We start from the raw sequence: 26,211 nt of genomic DNA, 5'->3' as shown, positions 1-26,211 counted from the left end.
TTTAAAGAATGCTCAGCTAATGATGGTTTATATTCCCTTATATTATTTTTCTCATTATTATGAGTAGAAGCAGTCCAGATATCCATGTAATGTAATCTTTTCTTCTTTTTCTTTTTTTTAATCTGTTAAGGTTTTGGTCCCAGCAATACCCATACCCTTTTTCAACTGCTTGTTTTGTCTGAAATGTCTTTATTGCTGTATTCTGAGGAATAATGACACCTGATTTATCTACTCTGTAGCCTTCCTTATTTTCTCTGTTGACCTCCAATCCCCCTCCCTAATGATGTAAATAAGTTTGTTTTTTCGTTCATGCTTTATGGAAATTTATGTATGCTTTCACTCACTTCTGTTACCCGTTTCAGAACTCCTTGTGGTTCTACTTAGTGGGGTTTTCTTTCTTTGGTTTACGAAATCACACATTTATCCAAATAATACTGTTGATCTTGCTTTTTGAGATTTGCTCAAAAATTTACCCTTTTTTACATGAATACACTTCCAAAGGGCTCACATCATTATTATTGTTATTAAATGTACTCTAGAAGTGCGTGCACCGGTACTATCATTTAAAAGATTTAAATACAAGCATACAATACAGCATATGATGTATGTGGAACAAACCATCTTGTTTTTCCTTTGATTTAAATGCCTTACTTCAGAATCTAACCATCAAAAATGGTTTTTAAAATTGATACTAATGACTGTAAATTTTGAACAAATGTATCTAGTATTAGGGAATGACTTAAGGTTTTTAGAGTATGCATTGACCAAACTGATTTTTGTGACAGGAGGTAACAACACACCTCATTGCCTGTGTAGGAATCTCTAACATGCATCTTTGATTCAGGTGCACATGGCAGCCAAATCCTGCTGTCCTAACTCGGGTAAGACTTGAAGTGGTTTGCCTGAGTAAAGGAGGAGGGCTCAATATTGGAGTTTAGCATGTGAAATAGGATCAGTGTGCATCAAAATTTAGTTATTAAAACTTTCTTTTATTGCAGTGTTTTTGGCAATTTTCCTGCTTCTGTTCTGGTTTCACTTAGGCTTCGTCTGGCCACAAGTGCTTGACGGCCTAGGTTCCAGTTCAGCATAGTCTGACTAAGCTGGTAAAAACTCCCATTAACTCTACTGACATTTCTTCAGTACTTTTTACTCGCACATATGCTCAAATACTGTGCTAAATTAGCCTCTCAAAAGTTTTGATGTTAAGGATAGATACATTATTTACTCAAGAATTAGTAAAATGTGTCTTTATAGTGAACTTATGGGGAGATTTCTGGACTAATAGTTCTCTCTGTCCGAATATCAGTGTTAGGATTGTAAGGGTGGCTTTTTTCTCACCACTCTAATTCTACTCAATTATATGAAACCAGCATAAACCACATCATGAACTGTAGCATTGCTCATGTAGAGATTTGCTTTACTAGTCAGTGTATGGAATGGCAGCATCCATATGGCTGCTGGCCAGACCTTGCCCTCAGCATCATGTCACACTTTCTAAACCACTGGAAGAGTCCGAAACACTTCCTAAGTCTTTGTGCTCCCTAAACATGGATATTGGTGGGGCACGTTCCACATTTACTTTTCATACAATAGCAGGTTAAAGCATCATGGAGCTAATAACTGCCATCTTCCTATACCCTGCTGATGCCAGCCCTGTCGAATAATAAAGCCTGTTGTAATACAGCTAAGAGATGTGGGGATATGTGTGGCCATGTGATGGCCAATACTGAAGCCCCAGCTGGTACTGACAGACGTGTTAGGTGATGCCCATGTGGATGTGAGGAGTGGTGTGCTGCTGTTACTGTACTAGGAGAAATTTATGTTGCTGAAGGGAATAATGCCACTATCAAAAGCCATATGGTGGTGAGGGAGCTTGCCTGAAACCTGACCTCCTTTTTCTCAGTTACTTGTAGTCTTTGCTTAATCTTTTGCCTAACTTCATCGAGTGTTTGGTGAAGTTTTGAACTGTGGTAAATTTGCTCGAGATCAGACTTCCAGAGGAAAGCTGTATACTGGCTCTGTATAGGGATACTTTCAGTTTTAATTGTGTAATAGTTTTAACTGCCTGAAGAAGGTAACAGGAGAAGATATGTTTTTTTAAAATACAAGCTCTTAATTAAAATAGGTATTTGACTTCCTACTGCAGAGTGGTTAGCTTGAAATAGTATGTTTTTCTGAATAAATTGAACTGAAACACTGCTGATGTTGCATAATGGCAGGAGGTATGTCCAGAGGGCAGGCTGCTGGGCTGGAGCAGCTAGATATGTGGGCTTTATTTCCAGTTTTGCTTTTCATTTGTCTTGTCATTTTTGGATGATTTTTATAACCTCTCCTCTGCTTATTAAGCTTTTAAAACTTCCAGTGATTTGATTTCATATATGGGCACTCTTCTTGTTACTCTCATATCTAAAGGTTTATACTGTAGCTGTGCATAGGAAGATTTTTAGGTATGTTCAGCATCATAGTATCTGAATGGTGTCTTTCTGCCTGGATCTCAGGACTGAGTCTCTGCAGTTCAAGATTCAATTCAGGGGTCTGAATGAGGTTTACTCTTTGACCCTTGGCCAAGTCACTCAATTTCTTTTGCCTCTGTTTGCCATCTTTTAAGGGAATGGATTAATATTTCCAGTCCCACATGCTATGTCTGATTTGTCTAGACAATACATTTTTGTGTCTAGGACTGTGTCTCATTATGTGTTTTTCAACAATGCTGAAGACAATGGGCTTGAATCTTGGTTGGGTGTCTGTAATATAATACAGAATGAAATTAATAAAAAAGCAAGCAGTCTGCTGACTGTTTGCTTCCCCTTGCCTCATGACATGGTGAGGCGTATGTGGGTGGATAAAATATTCTTATTTTGTACTTTCTGGTCCAACTCAACATGTTTAGTTAAATGTATCCCCAGTATGAATCCACTGAAATTACTGGATGGGCTCAAGGGATTAATCTGACTTGATATGTTGCACTTGAGATGGGTGGTTCCCTTCAGGTCTGATGACATAACTTCTAGGAAAACTGAATTTAAGAGTCTAAGTCTTTAAATCTTTTGATAGTGTGTTCCTAAAGAGAAACACACTTTTTTTTTTTTTTTTGATTGTATGTTGTTACAAATAGTAAAAGAAACATCGTCTCATTGTAGTTAGTGTGATTTATCTGTTGTATGACTTTTTTTGGACATTTGCAGTGATTGAAGCATTTATTTGTATTTCTTAAAGGACAGGTTTAAATAGATTACAGCAAACAATTACAGACGGGTACCTTCTCTCAATCCAAAGTAAATATCTGTATGTGTATAAATATGTGTGTGTATTTATGCAAAAGTAAAACATGCCAGTTTTCTTACGATACTCATATATCATATACTCCGGCGAGATGTACAAAAATTACGTTTTAAGGTACCTTATCCAACACGGCATTCTATTTATGTGTGTCAATCCTTAGAGGCTGAGTGTCACAAGTGGTTTTCCCAACAGTCTGTCATTAAGTTTGAGGTTTATCATATAATACAACATGAGCCTTGTACCTCTTCTGGAGTGCAGGAAACATCTACACTTTATATTTCTCAAGAGACGTCTGTGTTGGTTGTGGTGGCAATTGGAGGTCACTCTTAACTCTGGTTGGGGTGGTCAGTAGGTTGTTACCAGAGTTTAAAGCCCTTGGCTGCTTTGAAACCTTGTGTTGCTATGTAGTCTTTGAAAATGATCCTATTGTTCTTTTTTTTTTTTTTTCCTTTCAAACTGGCACCCAGGGTTTAAATATAACATGGAATCTTGTCAGGGAGTGGCTGTAATCAGAGGATATTAATTATAGATGTGGGTGTAGAAAATTGCAAATGTGAATTGTATTTTTCATACAATAAAATCTATCCCTTCAAATAAGCAACATACTTGCTTAGAAAATTCTGCAATTTAAAAAGCCAGCTGAAAACCTCCTAAGTGTTACAGTATGAACACCAAATACTAGGGTGAGGTTTGAGTTAATTATTCCCTTTTCCCCTTTACAGAAATTATTCAAACTTTTTGATTTCTATAAAGAAATACTTTCTTTCCTGCTCACTGATTGTTGCTAAGGGCTGTGAGTGGGACTTCAACACACACGCATGGTGGTATGTGCTCAGAAGAGTCGAGTCCTGCTTCTACATGCTGTGTCCTGACAAGAGACCTAAAAGCCCATGGTAATACGTCGGCCTTAGAATGCCTCCGCTTGTTGAGGTCCTGGAAAAAATCTGCGAGGAAGCTATGTCATGGTTGCACAAGGAATTGTTTTTTGTTTTTTGTTTTTTTTTTTTTCTTCTTGCATATTATTGAGAACTTATAGAATACTGAAATGGGGCTGGCCAGCAAGTGGGCATGGAGACAATATTTGTGAAATGTGCTTAGCTGGTGCTTTTCTTCACCTGGTGCAACCTTTGCCAGAGTTGGAGCTCCTGCTTACTGCAAGAGAAAACCAGTCGTGGCCACTGCCTGGGGACAGCTGCCCTTTGAGGCAGAGACCATTTTTGTGTTTGGATCTGTAGCATGGGTATCCCTGAGCAGTGATGAAATCTGATCTGATACCTCACAAGAAACTCTCCATTTCACCTCAGTGGAAACTGGGCAAACCCCGTTACCCCTTACAGCCCCATGCACATCCTTGCCTGATAGATAAGTTTTGAAGTACTGCTGTAGTGCCTGTGTCTGTCAGTCAGAGATTTGGTGGATACCAGCCCCTCAAGGGCTGCGGTGTAGCTGCTGTTCCCTAAGAGCCCTCCCATTGCCTCGAAGAGTACGTAACTCTTTCATGGACTGTGCTTTGGCAGGGAGATTTAGGACGAGGAAGGGAGACCTGTTTAACATTTTTAAATAAAAGCTGTGCCACTAGTCCAGTGAGACTTCTGACTTTTCAGATGTGAGGCCAACAGAGCTGCTGAATACAAGTTCACAGATTTTTAAACCAAAATTTAGTCTTGTTGATTGTGAAGGAGTCTGTTAGGACCATACAAGTTCACTGAGTCAGCAGTGTTCAGAAAAAATTGAAAGAATAGTCTATCTTGTCAAACAAATACTTTGAACACGGATTTTTGAAGATAAACTGTGAAATCTTTAGGCCAAATGTAGGACTTCAGTATATTTTTTTTCAGCAACAGGCTTGAAAAGGTTTGGAAAGGTATTATATAGTCACATACCAGTATCATCATTAGCTTCAGTGAATCCATCTTATAGGTTCACTGTCCTTTGGGTTGGTGACTGGGGATTGGTATCTTCTACCAAATTTACACACTTCTAGTAAAAAGAAATCTTTTCTACTAAAACTTTATTTTTTGGAACTGAAGAGCTGTTTTCTGAGATTCAGTTTTTCTCATGGTGAATTCAATACTGATGATGTTTAAAATAAGATTAAAAAAAGGAAAATCCAAATAATTTTTGGAACATTAACTCTTTCAGGTTTTAAGGGTCAGATCTGGAGTTTAATCCTATTTCATCTGTGAAATATGACAAAATTGCCTCTGACCTTAGTGTTAACAAATACTGGCATTTCATTGCATCATACAGAAGAAAGGAATTTCACCCTAGAGTTTTTTATATATACTTATTTATGTATAAAATATTTATATTGTACATCTTTTTTTTTTTTCCTTTTCAGTTTTGGTGAAGATTTCAAAGTAGAGAGAAAGCTTTGCTTTTGCTGTGATATTTAACTGTTGAAAAAAATCTAAATGGCAGTCAAACTACTTTTTATTATTTATGATAAATACGTGTTATCTAGAGCACAGAAAGGGTGAAGCTAGTAGAATTGCTAATGCTGATTACTTGCTATCTTTATTGGCTTGGTTTAAGTCCTCAGACATGCAAAGACTGAAAGTTGAGGCCTCTGAGTGCAACTGGTATGTGTCTGCTAGTTGTCCCAAACAGGCTTCCCCACCTGTCTCTTTTTTTTTTTTTTTTTTTTTTTTTTGGCATGTTTAATGTTTTGTTAGAAGAAGAAAACCCTTCTCGGGCAAGAGTCATGTTGCACTGCTGTACTAAGACAATGGGTTTGGGCAGGCAGGAATTTCATAGGCTTTGGGTCAAAGGCAATAATAATAAAAAATGGTGTGTTGTAAATATTAGGAACTTGGGATTTGCACAGTTGGGTGGATGGAACAGCCCCTGACATGTTTTGGTTTGTGTACATACAATTAAAGAGCTGTTGAATAGGTGAAATGACTAAAACGCAGACAGTGTATGTGAAATAGAGCACACCCAGACTTACTCGGCCCTGTGGTTTAAAACTAATCTGTGCGAGAGATCTGCTGTAGTAACTGAGTGACAACAGGTGCAGCTCTTACTCCGCTGTGAGCTCAACCCACCGCTCTTTGATTCTTTTTAGCAAATGCTTAACATGGGCAGCATCTCATACATTTTAGAGGTTTCAAAGCTAAATGACTAGGTGTCATATTCTTTCTCCTATTATCTGAGATTTGTTCCCTTAGGACAAATTGCCCCCTTCTTTTCCAGATTCCCCCAAAACAGCCAAATACACCAGACAGGCAGAGGCATTGGTGTGACAGGTATAAATACCAGCAGTGTATGTGGATGTAATAATCTGGTTCTATTTCAAAGGTCATGTATTAAAGTATATGGCATTAGGCATAATGGAGCAGAGATAATTACGAGTTTCTTTCTGCCCTCTGATAACCTCTGCTGTATTTCAGGCTCTTGCAGTACCAGTGCCCCATTCTGTTTAACATAAAGCTTGGATGCTGGGAGTATGTGTGCTTTGTCTTAATTTTTTTGTCTGGAACATTTTTGCAAAAACCACAGGCAGATCTGTGACTGTGTTAGAGCAGTGAATTGCTCATTTTTGTAAAAAGCCTCAAGACTGTGGGGTGCATAATTTGGGAGGACACTGACAGCTTGGTCCAGATGTCAGTATGTGGAGAAGTTCACTTGAACAGAACCTAAGCTCTGGTTTTCAGTTTGAATTAAAAATCTGTTTTAAATTTGAAGTTTGCAGAACAAAAGGAAAAACATGTTTGATGTTGTGACAGTCACACTCCATTGTTTCAGGTCTCCTTCTTGCCTTCAGAACGTCATACAGCTTTCTCAGTTCTTGATTCTTTGTAGCTTTAAAATCAGGGCAACAGACCACAGAATGTTACTTTATCCTACCACACGCTATTTCTTTTGGGACCTAACTGTACCCTGTCCTGGCTTCTGTAAGATTTAGCTCTGGTACAGTCTTCAGCAGGTGCACTTGGTTTTAGTCATCCCCACCAAGTCACTCTCAGTATGACAGCCACGTTGCAAGAACATTGTTCATGGAAGTGATACACTGAATATACTTTGTGATTAAACTGTTAGGCTGTTAATGATGCCTATAAAATTAATCATGTTAATGAGTTTTAATTAATTTCTGACCAGTTAGAATGAATTAAGCAGATCCCTCTGCTTTGGAATCAAGAGCAAATCTTCCATTCACTTCAGGATGGTCAAGACAGTAAGTGCTCTGCCTTTAAAGCTGGTAGCTGACTCATTATCCAGGCTAACTAGTATTGTACCAACCCTCTTGAATAGAAAACCATATATAAATACGTTATGGGATCACTTTTCAGGGAAAAACCCTTTCTTTTAGTAACTATCCTCGTTAATAGGAGTTTTATATTAAACCATACTCAAAATTAGGATGACTTCCAGAAGAATGCTGCAGTTACAGAATACACCTCAAACTGTGTTTCGTTGTCAAAGATAGCAAGTATTCTCCCAGACAGGGCAGAATCTCTGCAGAGCTGGGAGCCATGTCCTTGCTTGCTCTATCCCTTCTGGAGTGTGGGAGATGGTGTCAGCAAAGAACAGACCAAAGTGTAAAGCTCTGGCAACTCTTAAGTAGGTGTGGAGAAGATTTTTGTGACCTTTATCTTTTAGATACATTTTTATGCAGATTAACTAAGACTGTACAGTGTTTCCCTTTTTTTGATGAGTGTATCTGATTTCATTCTCTCCAAGAGTACAACAGAGTAAGAGATAATACTCAGAATGGGTAGACGATGCAGGAGGAGCCACATACCAACTAACTTTGGGCACCTGAGTTGCTTTGGCCATGAGTCTAGTTGCCCTGGATCCTTTTGAAGGTTAGTGGGGCCAAATCATTGCTTCCAGACAGCATTTAGGAATTATCAATGTGTGCCCAATCCCTACAGACTCCCTGAACCTCATGGTTTACTCACGAGGACCTAATGCTGGTGGTTTTTTCAGAATACTGAGATTCTGGTCATACAGGACTTCAGCACGTCCATAGTCAGTCCTCAGCAAGAGATGTGCAAAACCTCAAGAGCCAGACAGTAATAGGAAGGATTGTGTAATATTCTGTGCCCAGCCAAATCTACTTTGTAATGAATGTGGCGGGGATTTTTTTTCTGGAGGCTCTTGGATGCAAGTAGGATCCTATAGTTCTTTGTAGACTAGAAAATATAACAAACGCTAAACATAATCCTGTTCATGTTTAAAATCTGGTTTAAATAAAATAAAAAAATTCCATGCAAAAGGGTTGTTTTCTTCAGTAAGAGTATTCTAAGCAAAACTTTTTGTTCAGAACAGAGAAAGGAAATCTTTCATTTCATTGTATTGGGAACATGCTTGAGGAAAACAATCTTCAAATTCATGGTATTTCAGCCTAGCTCAATGTCGTGTGCTACTGAGGAGTTGCGCACCGTGTCTTCTCAAGTCCTGCATTAGATGAGGCAGTTGCCTAGATGATTGCCTGTTAACTCAGCACCTTTGAACCCAGTTGATCCTGGTAGTAAAGTAAGGGGAACATTTGCTTCAATCCATCTGGTTCATCCAGCTTCAGCTAGTGCAAGTCTGGTGTTTATGGCCAAATAATTGAGGCAGTACTGCCAAATAGTTCAGAAAAGGGGATTATACCACAGTGAGTATCAGTACTGTTTCTGTTTAATGTTTGGCCTTCATCTCATAAATTTAGGAGTTGCTGAGAAATACAAAATTTTCTAATAGTTGAGGCTTTCTTTGTAGGTATAATGATTTAGTTCCTCACCTTCCTCTTTACCATAATGTCTTTCTGGATACAGTTTTTCCAAGTTCATGCTAGCACTTTCTCAGGATGATGCTCTGGAGGAGAATTTTCAAGTGACTTCCCAAAAGCTAATATATATCTATGCCATTTGTATTCAAAGGTGAAAAACCATGAATAAACTGCTCTCTCTACATGTGCATACAGCTCTCTAGGATATACAAATTGAGCAGCTGTGTTTAATTCTTAGAGCGCTGCATCAGGTAAGTGGCAGGGATTTGAGTTCAACACATCCCTCTTCCTTTGAAGCATGTAGTGAAGTTAATCTGTCATTACAGGCATTCCAGAGAAATCCTTTTTTCTTGAACTGTTATCTAAGAGACCAGAATGTCTTTCTGCAGTATATTACTTACTCATAAATATTAAGGATTTATATAAAGCTATATTGTTCAATTAAACATCTACTTTTTATGGGTCAATTGAGTGGCAGCAATGATGGAATGAGGAGCTTAAATTCCAGAGAAGTGTAAACGCTCAGACTGCATTTACAACAAGCATTTTGAGGTTCTCGTGGCCATGAAAATAAAAAGCTGCCAGTGTAATAGGTTAGTATTTTAGCCTGGAGTTGAGGTTGGTCTTCATATCAGATCTGCCAGTTAATTCACTTGAGAAGAACTGTCCTCCAACAGTTCATGTTGTCTATATTGTGTTAAAATTGAACCAGAAATCATTTATTTATCTTTTTTCTAAGCACTTTACATTTATAAATCCACAAAAGCAGGATGAAAATGCTCACAGCCCCATTACTGTTTCATACTAGAGTATGTTCAGTCCAACCAGATCCAGTAAGAGAGCGCCAATACACTGGAACTCAGTGGACTGGCAAGGGCTGTTCTGTCTCCATCCACGCTGTTTCGGTGGGCCTATAGACGTGATGTGGTGTTCCTCAGCGTGGGCTGTATGGAAGAATTGGCCCCTGTTTAAAATATGTTCTTTGGAGTCCAGCAAGGCAGCTCCGGTTTCTCTTTGGGTAAGCGTGGAGACTCAGAGCGAGTTGCTTTGTGATCTCTGAAAGTGAGGAGCCATGACATTTAGCTCTCATCCTTAGAGCATTTTTCAGAGTGTGGCAATAGTTCATAGCATTGATCTAATTAGAAAAATACATGTTCCGTTCTGATGATAACTTGTTATGATTTGGTATTTACCATATTTGGGAAAACTTGATGCATTATTGTTTCACGCTTTATGTCTAAATTTTTCCTAAAGTGATGAAATGAGCATTATTTCCAATACCCTTTTTTTTTTTTTTTCTTTTAATGAGAGGTTTGAGCTGATTTGGGGAAAATGTTTATTTTTTCCCAGTGTTTTCTTCAGCCTAGAATTTATTTATTTATTCGCTCAGTTTTTGTCAAAGGTCCTAATTAGATTTCCATGACTGGCTTTTAAATCCTTGGAAATTGGAATTTCCTATATCATTATCATTGCTGTAGTTACAGGTCATGTGCTTTTCTGTTTTCAAACTAGACACTGAATTGTAATTGTCTGATCTATTAACATGTTTTTTTAAAAATGGGGAGGGGGTGGGTTGTTAAAGTTGTTTGAAGAGTAACCTTGAAATAATCTCCACAGTATTTATAAGGATATAAATAGTTATGTCTATTTCTTTTTTTTCCCCAAAATATGTAATGTTAATAAATTCCCTCATTACAAAGACAAAACAAAGCACCTTGCTAAACAGTGGGATTTTGAATGAACATCACCATTCCAAAAAGAATAGAATGAAATGAAACAGGATGCATTTAAAATACACATTTCTGTCCTGGATGAGATGGGAGTACGGGGAGTCCATATAATCATCCAATCTTCTGCTCAGTGTCACGTAAGAGGATTTACACCAAGGACAGTGCCTTTAGCTGTCCCACCCCGTGAGAATCCTGCCCTCACTTGTACATCCTTGGTTCTCATAAACCCCCAAAACATGGTGAAACTAGAGTTCCAGATAGTTTTCCTGCTGTGTGGAAAGTCTCTTCATGTTCTTCTTTGGCTTTATTGTGTGTACAGTATCAGTGAGGAGAAACCTTAACTTTGATTTTTAAATAGTAAATAAAAATAGCTTTTCTATTTCTGTCCTGTTTGCTGATTTCTTAGTTTCTGCTACTGTGTTTTAATGGAGGAGAGGCACTCGCTGTTGCTTTGTTTGTGGGGTATTTCTGTATAAATGAATGGGAAACTATGACAAGTATATTTGTCAAGCCTCAAAATAGCAGAATCCATTCCCTTAGTGGTGTCTTTTTCAAAAAGACCAAATCCTTTATTATTTACTGCATGGTTTTTGCTACTACTGTAAAATAAGACACTCTACTTTGCCTAGGTAGGAAAAGTGCAATGGGATCTGTACTAGCAGCAAGTATTTTACATGAAGTTTTTTCTTCCCCTTTGACTGAATACTTAGTATTTTGAGTATCTGGTTGGGTTTGATTGTGTTTTATAGGTACAGGTTGTAGGTGCTGGTATGTGTGACATTCTTTGGGACACCTCACTGGATCTGACTATCAGCTATGTTGCTGTCTTATATTTAAGGGCTGAAGGCAGAAATCTTCCTTCTTTGTTCAGTAACTGCACCTTGCTGTAGACAGCGGGGTCATTGTCAGGTGCTCGTTTTCCTAGACATGTGGTAATGTAACAATATGTAATACAATAATAAGTTTAATTCTCCTTATTTAGGTCTCTAGGTAGTTCCCTTGGATGAAAGGGAGGGTTTACTTTAACTCAAAAAATACTTTTTGTAGACAGGAATTTTGTTTGGATTTTACTTATGCGAAACTGCAAGAAAAAGTCAAATGCTTCAGTAAAATTCCGTTGGCTTTGAAGATATACATTCAAATTTTAACAGCCTAATAAAAAGAATACGTCTGGGAAATCACACCTTGGCTTAATATTAGTCCCAAATAAGCTGTCTTGTAAGACATCACAGAAAATCTATCTCTGAAAGGGGCTCCTCTTTGAGAACAGTTATTATGTTTTGTTTCCCTGAGATACATCTGAGATGTCTTGCACTTGATATATGGTAGTATTCCCAAGACTACAGACAACTGAAATTTTCAGTGGCATTTAGCACTTTTAATACCTTTTAGTTTGTTAAATTGTGCTTGAAAAGTTAATACTAATCTTCTGAGACGATTCTTAGTGTTCAGACAGAAAAGAGTCTGTGTAATACTAAATCTTCAGGATCATTATTCATATTTTGGGGAATGAGAGGTTGGGGATATCAGTCATTTTTAGGACTGATGTTAGAATGTTAGAAAAACATTCTATTATGATAGACACTTCTGCAAGTACTCTTGTCTTTTGTTTATATTCTGCTCCTGTAGTCTGCCCCGTGATGCTGTACTGTCACAGCAAAGTTCAGCATCAGTTTATCAGGAATGAGACTTGAAACAAGAACTTAATATTGCACTCAATTGCTTCAAGGCTAATGCTGTTTCAGCATGTCACTGAGTTGTCATCAGGTTCTGCTGAAATACAGACCTAATGGTGGTGGTACTTGAACACATGCTATGCAGAAGCTCCGGTAGTTGGATGCAGGTTTGCTTGTACACATTCACCCGATACAGACATTTTACACCTGCAGGGATTGAAGCAGTGTCATTTAACCTAATTATCAGTGCACACATAATCTCCTGTAAATTGTAATTCGGCTTCAACATAAGCAATAGGAAGTTTTTCTAGGGACATACTGTGTGCAAAACATTGCTATTTAGGTACAGCCTGGAGAAGCAGGAATCTTTGAGCTGCTTGCTAAAGAGCTGTTCGTGCTATGCTGTCTTCTGGGTATATGCATGGCCTGTTATTTGACTGATTTATGCAATGAAGCGGCCAGACCAGGAGTTGTTTCAGCAGAGAAGAATCTTAAACATAACGTCCTTTTAAGGTATCTCAAGACATGCACTCCAAACAGTAATCAATTTTTTTTTTTAATGTTAGCATTATGCTTGGAATTTTTGACGGCTGAATGAAGAAATTATTTTGCACAGAGTTCCTTCTAGTCACAAGTTTAAAACCAAATGTGTTCATTTTCCTGATTCTGTGCCTATATTATCTCTTTTTTAGGTCCCTCTGTACGGTAGTGTGCAAGTGGACGTACACTCCAGATGGAGGTTGGGATGACAGTTTCTGGAAAATGATTGGTTTGGAAGATCTGGTGAAGGATAAGTATGAAAAAATAGGTATATTGGGGGTTGTTTTGTTTTATATATATGTAAAAAGATATATATGTGTCTATATAAAAAGTTCTATACATATAAAATATCTTTTGCTGTTTTGTTGTGAATGTCAGCAGAAATGTAGCAGGACATAATGAAGCTTCAGATGGGTTGATAACAAGGCTGGATGCCCATAGGTTACAGCTTTCCTAACTACTCTTTTTACTTTGCATTTTCATGAAAAACTGTGTTTAAATTTTATATCTTCTACCCTTCTGAAAGGCCTAGCTAGCCTTTCAGTACTGTTCAGTCTCAACAATAGAGAAGTAAATGGGAGCCTCAGCAGTTGATTACATGAAGGAAGCACCTGATACAGGTATATTGGATGCCAGGCTACAAAACCCCAAGCCACAACGTCGTCATTTATAGCTGTTACTCATAGCATGTTTTGTGACCTTTACCAATCTCCCTTATAGTAATTTTCAAGAAAAGTGCTACTTCTACTTGTTATTATCTTTATACTGTTTTTTTCACTCTCAGAGCCCAAGTTTAATTAGAATGGTAGCCTTGCTAATAGCAATTCCTACAGCAGATATTCATTAAAAGTCCATAATGTTAATATACCAGAAAATTTCCAGGATAACTTTATTAGACTTTCCCTGTTAAGTTAATGGACTTTTAATGGATGTCCTAAGCAGACATGTCATTAACAAGAATATTACCAGACATGAATTAAAATATGCTCGTTCATCAAAGTTAATTATCTAAAATTTCCTTTGATTTTTTTTTTTTTTTTTTAATGTCTAGCACTTTGAACAAGTTTGTACAGCAGTTTAAATGCAGGAACATGAAATGGAAGTGGCATAGGGAGGACCATAGTGAAAAGAAATGTAATGAAATCTATAAAATTTTCTGATCATCGCAAAATACACTATAAGTCATTTTCAGGTTTTCAGATAATTGTACTTGAAAGCTTCCTTGAATAGATGTCAGCTTTTCCTCCTTCAACTGAAACTGCCTCTGCAACGGTATAAACCTACTAGGAGTATTAGGCTTTTAGCTTCCTGAGGTTTTAGTTTGAATACAATTCATAAAACATCTGTCACACGTGGCTTTTAGCAAATCTTCAACAAGTTAAAATAAGACTTGCAATAAATACATGTTTTTACCAGAAAATTGACCATCTCGGCAGCTGGTAGTCCCATGGAAGAGTATTTTAAAAATAAATTATTTATGAAGTGTAAGCTAAGGTTTTAATACAATATTTATGCAATGCACTTCAAGGACAGTGCAAAGCAATTTGCCATTTTAAGTAACTAAACATACATGTTTTAAATGATAAAGTAGCCATTAATAAAAAGGGCCTTTTGTTGTCATGTGATGTGACCCTCATAAAACTAATCTATATATGGCTCAGCATTTAGCAAGGCAAAAATCATTAATTTCCAATATCAGGCTTGCATTTTTGTTAAAACACAATGTTTACAAAATAAATCAGTAAATTAACTTCTGTTGATAGGCATTTCTTGCGAGACAAAAATGTTTTCCAGAGTTAATAGGGAAAGTGTCAACTTCCCTGGGCAGTTGCATTTATTTTCAAGAAGTGAACCATAGAATACCTTTGGCTGGAATTGCAGAGACAGAATCTGACCTCCAGAACTGCACCAAACTGTAGGCTAGAACCTGAAGCTTCTGAAGAGCACAAACTTTTACTCGCCTTGAGAAACTTTTTGGTTTTCAGATTCTTGGGCTGATTACCTTAGGTGTATCCAAAGTATAAGACACTTTTTGTTTTGCATAATAATGTGAAACCTGGCCTTAGGTAGAATATATGCTTATTTCCATGACTGTTTGTCTAACCTTGACTCTTTTAAAAAAGGAAGGTATTACATTCGTTATATTTAGCAATGTGATAAAATCACAAAAAGCAGGACAGTGACCTTCATTTGTGTGTCTATGAAGAGGGAGTAAGGAGCTCTCTGTATGAATATGGAAACTATAAACTCATTCATTCCTTTATCTTCTAAACTGGGCCTGTTGGAGTCTCTTGGAAGGATTTAGCTTCAGAAGGAGACAAAAGGACACCAAAACAAAGCAACTCACTCCCTGCCCACAAGCTGCCCAGCGGTGCTGAGGTCTGTGTTGTGTGCTGTAGAAGTGCTTTTCTTTCTCCCACCCCTAATCTTACACGTACATGGGAAAATGGGAAGGGTAACGTGGTTTCAATGAAAGTTCAGGGAGTTTGCTTGGTTTAATGAGTGCTCGGTGTTGTTGGATTTGAGAAGAGCACTCTGAATAAGCCCGGATTTCCTTATTTAAATGAATCAGGACATTGTAGATCCACCTAGCAGGAAAGCGCCTTTCAGTCACTTGAGCAGCACTGGTCAAACTGGAGCAGGAATGGTCTTGTCTAGTGGAAGGCTCCTTCCTACCAATGCCCAAGGTGTTGGCATCGGTGGCAAGGCACCATCACTGCATAGACCTCCCCCCAGGAGCCCACAGATGCTACACAGGATCACACCTTGCACTCAGCTCAAGCTGTATTCATCATCCTGCTTCAGGGTGCTGTCCCCATGAGTGACAGTCTCAGCTGCCGTTAACTTCAGCCCATTAGAAGGAAGGCAGTTTGTTTGAGTAACTCATATGGATGAACAGTGTGTGCTTCCAGGAGGCACATCATAGTGTGCTATGGCTGACAGAAAAGAATTCTAAGCAGTAGGCTTAGCTGGCTTGCAGATGAAGGAACTCACAATTGCCAGATAGCCTAGGTGGGGGTAGGTTGAAGAGAGATTGTACATGGTCAAAAACTCCTCCTAAAATGAAAACAAAACCAAAACCCTGACAAGTCTGAAGTAATTCTAGTGGAATTTCCTTTTCTGTTCTCAAGCTTGTCCAAGTCCGTGTGTGTCTGCTCAAGGTTTGTTTAGCTCAAATACAAGGATGTATTTTAGTGCCTGCACGTTCCCCTTGTAAAGAGATAATACCATTTTTCTCACTTATCTCTCCTAAAAGATTAGCAGCCTCTGAATCATCATTTCTTTCTAAACAAAGCAAAAATGTCACAAGATAAAATTAGCACAATTTTCATTCTGTAACAAAAGTAAATACATAGTTTACCAGTTTAAAATAGGCAGCAAAGCTATGTGGGTTTTTTTTTTAATCTCTAGTGAAATTACTATTCTTTCTAATCAGAGGGAACCATATATAAATAGTTATGACCCTAGATGGTTTTGTTTTTTTGAAGTAGCTTTAACTTTCATAACACTGGAAATATTTATGGAAATTACCTGAGAAAAACTTCTTGAATGTGCATATTTCTTTATTCTGATAAATACGCTTTTAAACATCACTTTTAAAATGTCTTGCCCTTTAAAAGTATATTTACTGTAATCAGTGGTGCTTGCCGTTCCAGGTAGTACACTTCTTTTAGTTTCAGTTTAACTTAACACATGACCTTGTTGATAAGGGAGACCCTCACATCTGACCTTTAGAATCTTCCACAAACCTTTCCCACATCAAGGCGTGGGTTTACATATGGAAATGCCCAGGCCTTTGACATTTTACATTTCTCAGAGCAGTGTAACCTTTCAGGGAATCCACATAATAATTGTTTGTGGTCCCTTCTGTACACCGTGAATTTACTGATCACGTCTGTGAAGGTAAAGAGTGTTATCTGAAGATACTACAAAATTTATTGATCCCTTTAATTTGCCCACCAAGAGAGTGGAAGATGGTTTGTGTTCAAAACCACTGTGAAAGTGTTGTTACTACAGGCATTAGCATTTATCTGCTGTGGTGAAAACACATGATGAGTATCTCTTTTGTGGTATTATAAAACCTAGAAAGACATTAACAATTCCGTTAAAATTTTATGTACTATAGACCTTTTAGGGTACTGAAGCATATATTCCATTTGGAGGAAAATGCCTGATAAATTTTCACCACAGCCTTCTACTTCAGGGGCTACTTAAGGGACCAAATAATGATTTTTTATTGAATGGTAATATTTTATGCCAGGTCTTTTTTTGGTTGAAGATGGTGCCTTTGTCTGAGAGAACATTGCAGGTGCTGCAGAATAGGTTTTATTGTTCTTGTAGATCACATGTTGAAGGCTAAAATGCTATCTTTTGTAAAGGGGCGTTTGTCACCTTCTTTCACCTGTGATGGAGCAGCACACTGATTTTAATGAAGTATTTTTTTGAAAAGAAAGCTTCATACTTGGAAGTACAGTCCTTCAACATGATAAGGATTTCGTAAACCCATTTCCCAGCTTTTCCTGACTAGGAATTTACAGCCACATCCTCAAAAGTGAATAAATACGCAGCTCATGTGTATGAGATCTTTATGAACATCTGAGGCAAAACTGAGAAAATTATTTGGATTGTTTAAATCTCACAAGCTTCATGGAAATTCAGTGCTTGCCTTGAACTTTGAGTGCTTGAAATGAATATGCTAATGAAAATAACTCTTGCATGGACAGATTGTGATATCAGCAGATAAGGTTTTGCAGACAAGCATCGTCAACAATCCTGTTCACAAAATGATAAACTCTTTCTTAAAAATACCTGGATTTTTTCCCCTTAAACTTTGATATGACTGGATAATATGGAGATTAGTCTTGTGCCTGTCTTCAAGCAGCACTTTTCTCTCTTTCATATCTCTAAAACTCTAGCTTTGCTTAATGTGCTTTTGCGTAAGACTGGTAGAATTCTGCCATGTTTGATTTTGCCTTTGCAGGTGATGGTGGTGTAAGGAAGAACACTCTCTTGTCCTTATACATCTCTTTACTTAAATCCTACTGAATCTTTTACCCACTCATCCTTCTTAGTCACATTCAGGAAGGATGCTTCCCATTTTTCACAGATTGTCTCAATCCGTCTCCAGTGGGATTACTTCTGATTTTTTTTTTTAAATTTTGCCTTTAAGTTTTGGCACTGTGTTTTCAATTATGAAGGGTTTGTCTTGACGCTGAAGTACATTTATGGTTAGTGGTCTTTGCTCCCATGCATCAATACAGTAGTGTCACCCTCCCTGTTCTAGCGCTGTGCACAAGCTTTACATTGTGCTGGGTTTTCAGATGTAGGTCCAGCTCTGCATTCCTTTAGGCATTCAAAGAAGTGACAGAACAGCAGGCTGTTTATTCATGAACATGTTATTAGATGAATGGTTATATTCTTGCATCTGCCAGTGTCTACTTTCACATACAAAGCTAATGAAGATAATGGTATTGTATACCTCACTTGTTACACTTAAATACTCTGCTTAGGTTTTACTTTTGTCAGAAGTAGTTAGTTTTAATACTTGGAACTTCTACTCATTTATTTAAATTTAGGCTGAAAAAGGAAGATTCGTCCAGAGGGTGAGAATACAGTCAATATTAACTTATGCTACAGCAGCTGTGAAGGGAGTGGTCAAGCCATCAGTGCTGCCAGTTTTATATCTCTTCCAAGGCCTTTGATGCCAGATGCTCCGGAATATATGAGGGATTTATTTCCTTGAAGGCTGAAAGGGATGATTTTTTTTTTTTTTCAGGTCAGCTTTTAGCTGCCAGTTCTTCATAAAGCTTGATTGTAACAACAAGCTTTAAACACCGTACTTTGCAAATGGTAGAGAATAATAAGTAAAAGGCTTCTCTTAAGTATGGAGTCCCTTTATCTGTCTGTCTTTGGTCTTTTGCTATCCCCAATAAATTACAACACGTTATAATTTCAAACAAAATTAAAAGGATGAATCAGGGGATATTTACACTTACATGCTGTCAAAATCCATGGAATTTACAACTGGAGAGTGTTCCAAATATGCTAACATTTTTCTGGCTTCCTGTCATTTCAGTCTGTCCAAGAGCTGTAGCAACTGTAAAGGAGCTGAAACTGGCACAGCGCAAAGAGGTTCTAGGGTGTCTCCTTCCTCAAGGCTTGAGGCATTATTTCATAGTATGTGATTCAGCAGTAAGAAGTTAGAAAGAATTTTTCTCAAAAGCGACATGTTCCTGTGATTTCTATTTTCTTTTATGTTTTTTTCCATCTTGAGATCACTGTATCACATGAATGGTTGAGGTTAGAAGGGATCTCTGGAAATTATCTAGTCCAGCTTCCCCTGCTCAAAGCAGGGTCACCTACAGCAGGTTGCTCAGGGCTGTGTCAGATGAGTTTTGAGTATTTCCAAGGACAGAGACTCCAAAATCTGCCTGGGTAACCTGTTCCAGTGTCTTGACCACCTCTTCCCAGTAAAAACATTTTTTCTTCTGTTTAAATGTGATTTCCTGCATTTCAGCTTGTGTGCATTGCCACTTGTACTGTCCCTGGGTGCCGTTGAGTGTCTCGTTCCATCATCTTTGCTCCCTCCCATCAGATATCTATGTACATTGGTAAGCCAACGCCTCCAAGCCTTCTGTTTGCTGGACTGGAAGTCTCAGGTCTCTCAGTCTCTCCTTGTACGACATGCCTCTGTCACCTTTGGAGTCCTTCGCTGGACTTGCTCCAGTATGTCCATATTTCTCCTGCACTGGGGAGCCCAGTATAAAACGCAAGACTCCAGTTGTGGCCTCCTGAGCAGGGAGCAAGGCTCACCTCCCTTAGTCTGCTGGTGACCCTCCTCCTAATGCAGCCCAGGAGGCTGCTGCAAGGGCACATGCCTGTCTCATGTTCAACGTGGTGTCCACAGGACCTCACAGTCCTTTTCTGCCAAGCTGCCTTCTGGACAGTCAGCCCCAGGCTGTCCTGGCGCACGGGGTCCTTCCCCTCATGTGCAGAACTTTGCTTTTCCCTTTCTTGAATTTGTCGAGTGTCCTGTCAGCAAATCTCTCCTTGTTTTCTATTGTTCCTCTTTCCAATAACTGTTCTTTAATAGGCTGGGCTAAATTCAGGTAGCTCAGGTTTCTTCACAGTGTTTCCTGGGTGACATTTTCCATTCCTCTTCACCCTGCTTATCACCTCTCCACTTGTCCCTCCTCTCTGCTGCAAGAGGTGAGGAGTACTGTGTGGTGTTCTTTCATCCTCTGTCATAGCTTAGACAACTAATAATAAAAGCTTAGAGCTTTTTTTTTTTAAAAAAAAAAAAAAATCCCGCTGTCTACTTCTAGAGTTCTGCTCTCAGTATCTGTCTGCCTGGGGAATCATATTTTCTTCTACTCTGGCCACATTGTGGACTTGTGAACTTTCTAGTAGGAGAGCTAGGAGTTTTTTCTTTGATTCTTTGTTTTTAAAGTCATAGGAGAAGTTTTGTGCAGACTTTGAGCCTGTTTATGATTGTTTAATATTTACATTTCTCAAATATTCTCCTCCTTCCTTATTTTTCATACAGTTTTAAAACCAGAAAACTAAAAAAAGCATTTCTCAGAATAGTTCTGGGTCATTTCTTCTTTTTACCTGACTTTTTCTCTGATACAGATTTGTTCTTCATCTGTTTTTTGCTTAAGCCTCATGCTGAGATAGCTTTTAAAATAGTGATGTCTGCTGTATGAGTCAGGATCACAAAACCAGAAGGACTATTTCAACGAATTTGCTGACTTCCTCCTAGTCAGAGGCTGTTGGACTCCCTAAAATTAATGTTTAAGTAGTTTAAAGTGTATCTTAGAACCAATCTTTATTTTATACTTTTCTGTGATGGAGAGCCTGCTTCGCACTTAAAGGTTGTTGATTGTTACTTGCTGTCATTTCTCAAAGTTAATGCATTAATTAAAGAATATATTTTTCATCTGAACTTTAACTTCCTACTCCTGTCTGTCAGACTGTAGTGACATGCCTGACCTGCACAGGCTGAAATTTTCTATGTTAAAGGAAAATACTGAGCTGCTTGAGGTTTTTCAGCAAAACTTGTGTGAACTGTCATACTTCTCAATCCTTGTCATTGCTTTCCTGACTCATTTCTGAACCCTTTATAATGCATCAGTATCTTCTCAGTATGGCTGTTAAAACTGGATACTGTGTGAATGTGGTGGGGAATAAGATTGTGCAGGTAGCAGAAGCTTAGCTGAAAGATTCAGAAGTATCCTTTCAATAACTGATCAGGGTATTTTTGGTCTGTCATTTTTTTCAGTTTTAAAAAAGAGATAATTATTTCTTCACAGAGGAGTTGCTATCGTGAATTATTAAAAAACATCCAGTAATAAAACACATTCTGTTAAGTAATAATCCATAATTAATACAAGCTATTTTGCCTGTATAATCAGTGATGTGCTGTACCACACCAAAGTCTGATTACTTGCAACTCTGGAAGTATAGCAATAGTCACGTCGTCTACATTGATGATCTTTGTATTTAGAGAGACTGTTAGGCATATTGTACAGTAAAGTGCCAGAAATCTAAATTATCAGCCCGTTGAAATTATTGCTTGCACACAAAAACATGAGATTAGGTAGCTGGGTTTGGAGGCAAATCCATTGCATCTAGTTACTTAGTAAGACATCCAAACGTATGTATTGTATAACGTATGCCTGTCAGCACAGGGAGTAGTGAGCCATGCATTACAAGAGATGTTCATTCTGCACTGTTTCACTGAAGTCTAGTAATGAAAACTCGGTCGTGTCCATCAATGTACATGCCTAATGATCCAACGATGCAGAATGCTTCTTTTTCTTTTTTCTTTTGACCTTTAACCAGGAAATCTTATCATTTATACATGAAGTAGCTCTCTTTCATTTGGACAAGGCGGCAGTAGTCTTTGTTGAAGTAGGCACCTATGGTCTGCAGACCAATTTACTTTTCAGCTTAATGAATCGGGATCTGCCTGCACATAGGTTGCTTGCTTTTGCCAGTATTTAGCAACCTAATATGTCTGCCTTAAGTAATTACATGTTAGGTAGTTGAGATGTAGTTCAGCCAAAGGCATAAGCTGTATGGGAGAGTGGGATGGAAAGGACCCAAATTAGATTTGCCTCAAGCTACTGTGGCAGCTCGCATAGACAGAGATGAATTTTGAACTGAAGAAAGCCAAAGTGATTTTGTTTAACCAACTGTTTTTCTCACTTTTAAATAAGCTGGCCTATAATATCACAATTTGTTTTGGTTTTCCTGAATAAAAATTCTGAAGTTTTTAACTGCCAACCAGGAAATTTTATGGAGGGTATTTCCAGGTTAAAAAAGCCCCAATCTGGCTTTTTCTAACACTCTTCAACCACCATGCATTCAGTCCTAAGAAGAAGTTAATATTACGGTTTTATAGTCTGCATCGTTATCCTGCTTCCTTCTCATCTTAGTGCTATTTTTGCTAATCAGCTGGGTTAAAAATTGTACAACAATCAGCCATATATATCTCAGTTAAATGTGAGTATTGTGTATAATTGAGAGGGATAAAATCCCTTACATTGCTTATTACGAGATCCATTTGGATGGACAGTGCTTCTTTTTACTGAGGTCCTGTTTCCTTTGATCCTTATTTAGCACAGCTTTGTTTAACTAGATAACTTCTTCAGTGCATGTTATATATCACTTATTTAACAGGATGTCTGGTCTGTGTATTGTCTTTTAAATTAAAAAGCCTTTAGATTGTCCAGTTTGGGGAAGGCTATAAACTGGAGACAGGACGTACCCTTAAGTTGGGTTACTTTCTGAGGTTGCTGGGTTTTCAGAAGGGATTGATACATCCAAGTTCAAGTTTGCTTGTGCCAAGTTAGTGAAGAAAAGGGACATCTCCTTTTGATTTTCTTCCTTTTGAATTTTTATGCAATTATACAGCCAAATATAAGTGCCTATGAAATGCAGCCACGTTCTGCATGATAGATGAAAAGCTGTTCTCAGGGAGTATATCATAGCTGAGTCAGCTGGGCCCCCTGCTGCGCTCTGCTTTTGTTGGTTTTAAAAAGGTCTACATCCTAAAGTACCTAGTTCTGGTAAATATTAGTAAGCCAGTACAGTGAATTTTGATTACTAAAGTTGACTGAAGATGTATTGTCTGCCTTGTGTGTTGCGTCTGGTAAATAGCTGGTTGCTGTGGTAACCGCCTAAAAAGGTAGAGGGTCGTTGGTACCACATGAATTCTTTAAACAAAACCTGATCATAGCAAATTCTAACATTAGGCTTCGAAGAAGGATAAAAGAGGAGGAAGAGATTCAGACAGCTTTTTCCTTTTGTAAACTTGCTGCTTTATAGGGGAAAAAAATAGCTAGAAATAGTCTGTCTCGTCCGAAATGAAAAGGTGGTGGATTAAGGCATTGCATTAGTGAAACAGCTCTCTGAATGTGAAACAGAAAGTTCTCCAGCTTCAGCCATTATGGGTTTGTTTGGCTAGGTCTAATTTTGGAAGTCATTATAGCAAAGGTAAATGACTTGCACAGGAGACTTCTGTAAACAAAAGACTCGATACATTTACTTTGGCAGGAGCCTTGAGAAGACTCAGTCCTTTCACTGCCTCTTTTATGCAGCCTTCTGTAATACTCCCACTGCCCGCCTCTGTACGCAGGCGGCTCTCACTTCCCTTCCTCCCTCTCTGACAGCTTCTTTCCCCTGACATGTAGGATTTCAGGGTGGCAGCACCTGCCGTTGAAATGCTGGTGTGTAGCTGTAGAATACCTTTATTTTTATAGTAGCTGTCCCTTGACTTCTAAAGCCACAGTGTTTTGCTCAAGTAAGAATCTGTTCAGTCTCTCCCGGTCTAGTACTGCAGTACAACTTGTTTCAAATGCTTTACTTTCTAATTGTGGCTCCTCTTTGATTGCTTTTTGTGTTTTTTTTATTTTATCATTTAATAGCTTTTTACTTACAGATTCCAAGCATAGCGATGCTTAGCTGAGTTTTCTAGTTTTTCAGTGACGATTAAACCACAAGAATTAAAATTCCCTTTCCAGGTCTCTACCCATGTGGTTCAGCCAAGGCTTTGCCCATTCCACACCTACTTACTCACACTTGTGTGGGTGGGGAGGCAACTTCCACGATGACAGAAAGAGTGCCCATGCAGAGCGGGCTTCTTCCTTTTTTTCAAAGCTCCTCGTGAACATATCGTATGGGTGTAGCAGAGCTTTCACTGATTTCTAAAGCTGGGAGGATGAAGTAGAGGGGCAGAGTCAGTGTCCTCTCTTTGCTGCTCCCACTTGCTGTCACCTCTTTTCTGCACTCCCTGACTGTTGGCTGACCTAGGAGACTCCCCTTCTCAATCCTTGTCATGGGTGGCTTCTGACTGCTGTCACTTCCCAGGTTGTCAGAAAGCGCTTTCAGTCAAGGAATAATTGTTCAGGTTTACCATGACTCCTAAAACAGATGGGGCATACTCTACTGTTTAATTCATTTTTTAAAAAATACAAGATTATTATGCTGCATCTTCAAATCACAAGAAACCCATTCTCACACACTTTATGCCCATGGGGGATAGCAATGCTGCTGGTCATTCTGATATATAACTAGTACCAGAGGGCTCTATAGGGTCATTTTCTACTGCTGCTGTAGGAGAGAGGATTATCTTTATCTCGGAAATTGCTCCCTTAGTGCTCATTAACTAGAAATACAGTAATTGAGGAGCTGGTAGGAAAAGATTTTGTCTAATAGTAGCCCTGAACTCTAGAATGGAGTTTAACCACATAATAATTACACACTAAAATGTTTGACCAGTATGACTGATATAAACAAGCCAGCCATGGAATTGAGTGCCTGAAAAGAGGTTTTATTTCAGATTAATTTCACCTCATGCTCTATATACAAGATATTTGTGTGATTTCATGTCAGGTGACTGATCCTGAAGAAAAAGATGTGGGTTTAGCTGCATGAACTCTTCTGAACTTCCTTTCACCTGCAGGGTCTTTGAGTGTCATGAGAAACACACAACTTCTTGCTTTACTGATAATATTCTCCAATGTCTTAAAAAAACAGAGAGGTAATACGAAAGTTCTCTTAAAGAGAAACATCCTGCTCTCCAACTTATCGGAGAAAAACTGCAAAAGATCACCTCTTGAAAAGCTAGCACAATGTTTTGACTTTACACTAAGAATTAATAAAGTACAGACATTTTTTTCCTCTGAGGAGATAGTTTAACATCATCGCTTCCTTCCATATAAGCTAAATGGTGGGGTTTGCTTACTGCCCCCAATGTTTGAATATAAACCCAAAGTCAAGTGCAGAAGTTTTGACTATACATACTTGTTTTAAATTTCCAGTATGAGGTTCAGCCTAGCGTTTCAGAGGCAGCAGTGTGATGGTCAGTAGAAGAGAAACTCTTGGAGAAACGAGTACCGAGAAGTTGTGTGTGCTGTCTAATGACAAAGTGCTCCATCCACTGCATCTGTCAGGAAGTGGGCACCTTCCTTAAAGTGAAGAACCAACATCATTTACAGCAAAGACAAAGATTTAAGTGATATATAAAACTGAAGACCCGTTTTCTACCCATGAATTTAATATCATAACCTTCATCTACCATTAAGGTAGTGTAACTGTATTTCTAGATGATTATGCTCATGGGCATTAGTGTATTCCTGGTATTTTATGATATGCTATTCCTCTTAATTAATCTCTGTCGTGGTGGATATTTTACTTCCTTTCTACACATCAGAACGTGCTTTAGGTGTAACATTCTCAATAGAATTGACTGTGAACAGAAGCCTGTTTTATTTTTAAAAGGAGTTTTGTCAACTCTGCCTAGAAAATGTGTCAAATTTAGTAAATGCTACAGATATGTACTAAAAGCCATGGTATTGGCAGGGAGTTACATAGGAGCTCCCACTGTGCCTTCCACTGCCTCTCACCCACCAAATCTTTAGATAAATAAGGAAGTGTGTGCAGTTCCAGGAGCTGTCAGTCTCCTTGCTTCAGCTGTGGTTATACTCAGCAGCCAGAGAGGAGGCTGGGTTGGGGGGGAGTGTCCTTAAATTCTGGAAGTTTAATGACTCTAGATTTGTTCTTCAAAGCTCTAAGCAATCTCTTCTCACCATGATTTAATGAAACGATCTCTTTTCGCATGACAAAATTTGATGCGCGTTATGGTAGCGGAGATAAATGCAGATGGGACCTGCCACCAGGCTCCCTGGTGACAGGACTGAGAGGGAAGGGTTGCACTGCTGTGTTTGGGATGACCATAATGTTCTTCATACTTAAGGCC

The 26,211-nt window shown here is 38.4% G+C and overlaps 1 protein-coding gene across 4 annotated transcripts in view; it reads left to right on the top strand.

Moving 5' to 3' along the window:
• The window catches only part of FGGY (FGGY carbohydrate kinase domain containing), a 144,841-nt gene that overhangs the window by 41,632 nt on the left and 76,998 nt on the right, over nt 1-26,211 (top strand). For 3 of the 4 annotated variants that reach the window (XM_074906106.1, XM_074906107.1, XM_074906105.1), the window contains exon 7: nt 13,100-13,215. In XM_074906106.1, the coding sequence (XP_074762207.1) occupies nt 13,100-13,215 (116 nt within the window). Of the gene's footprint in view, nt 1-13,099; nt 13,216-25,478; nt 25,538-26,211 lie in introns of those variants that run through there. The other variant, XM_074906108.1, reaches the window with a different exon arrangement.

Source organism: Athene noctua, chromosome 5 (assembly GCF_965140245.1).
Source record: "Athene noctua chromosome 5, bAthNoc1.hap1.1, whole genome shotgun sequence".
Taxonomy (NCBI): domain Eukaryota; kingdom Metazoa; phylum Chordata; class Aves; order Strigiformes; family Strigidae; genus Athene; species Athene noctua.
Note: the sequence above shows the minus strand (reverse complement) of the source record. Positions and strands in the feature narration are given on the sequence as shown.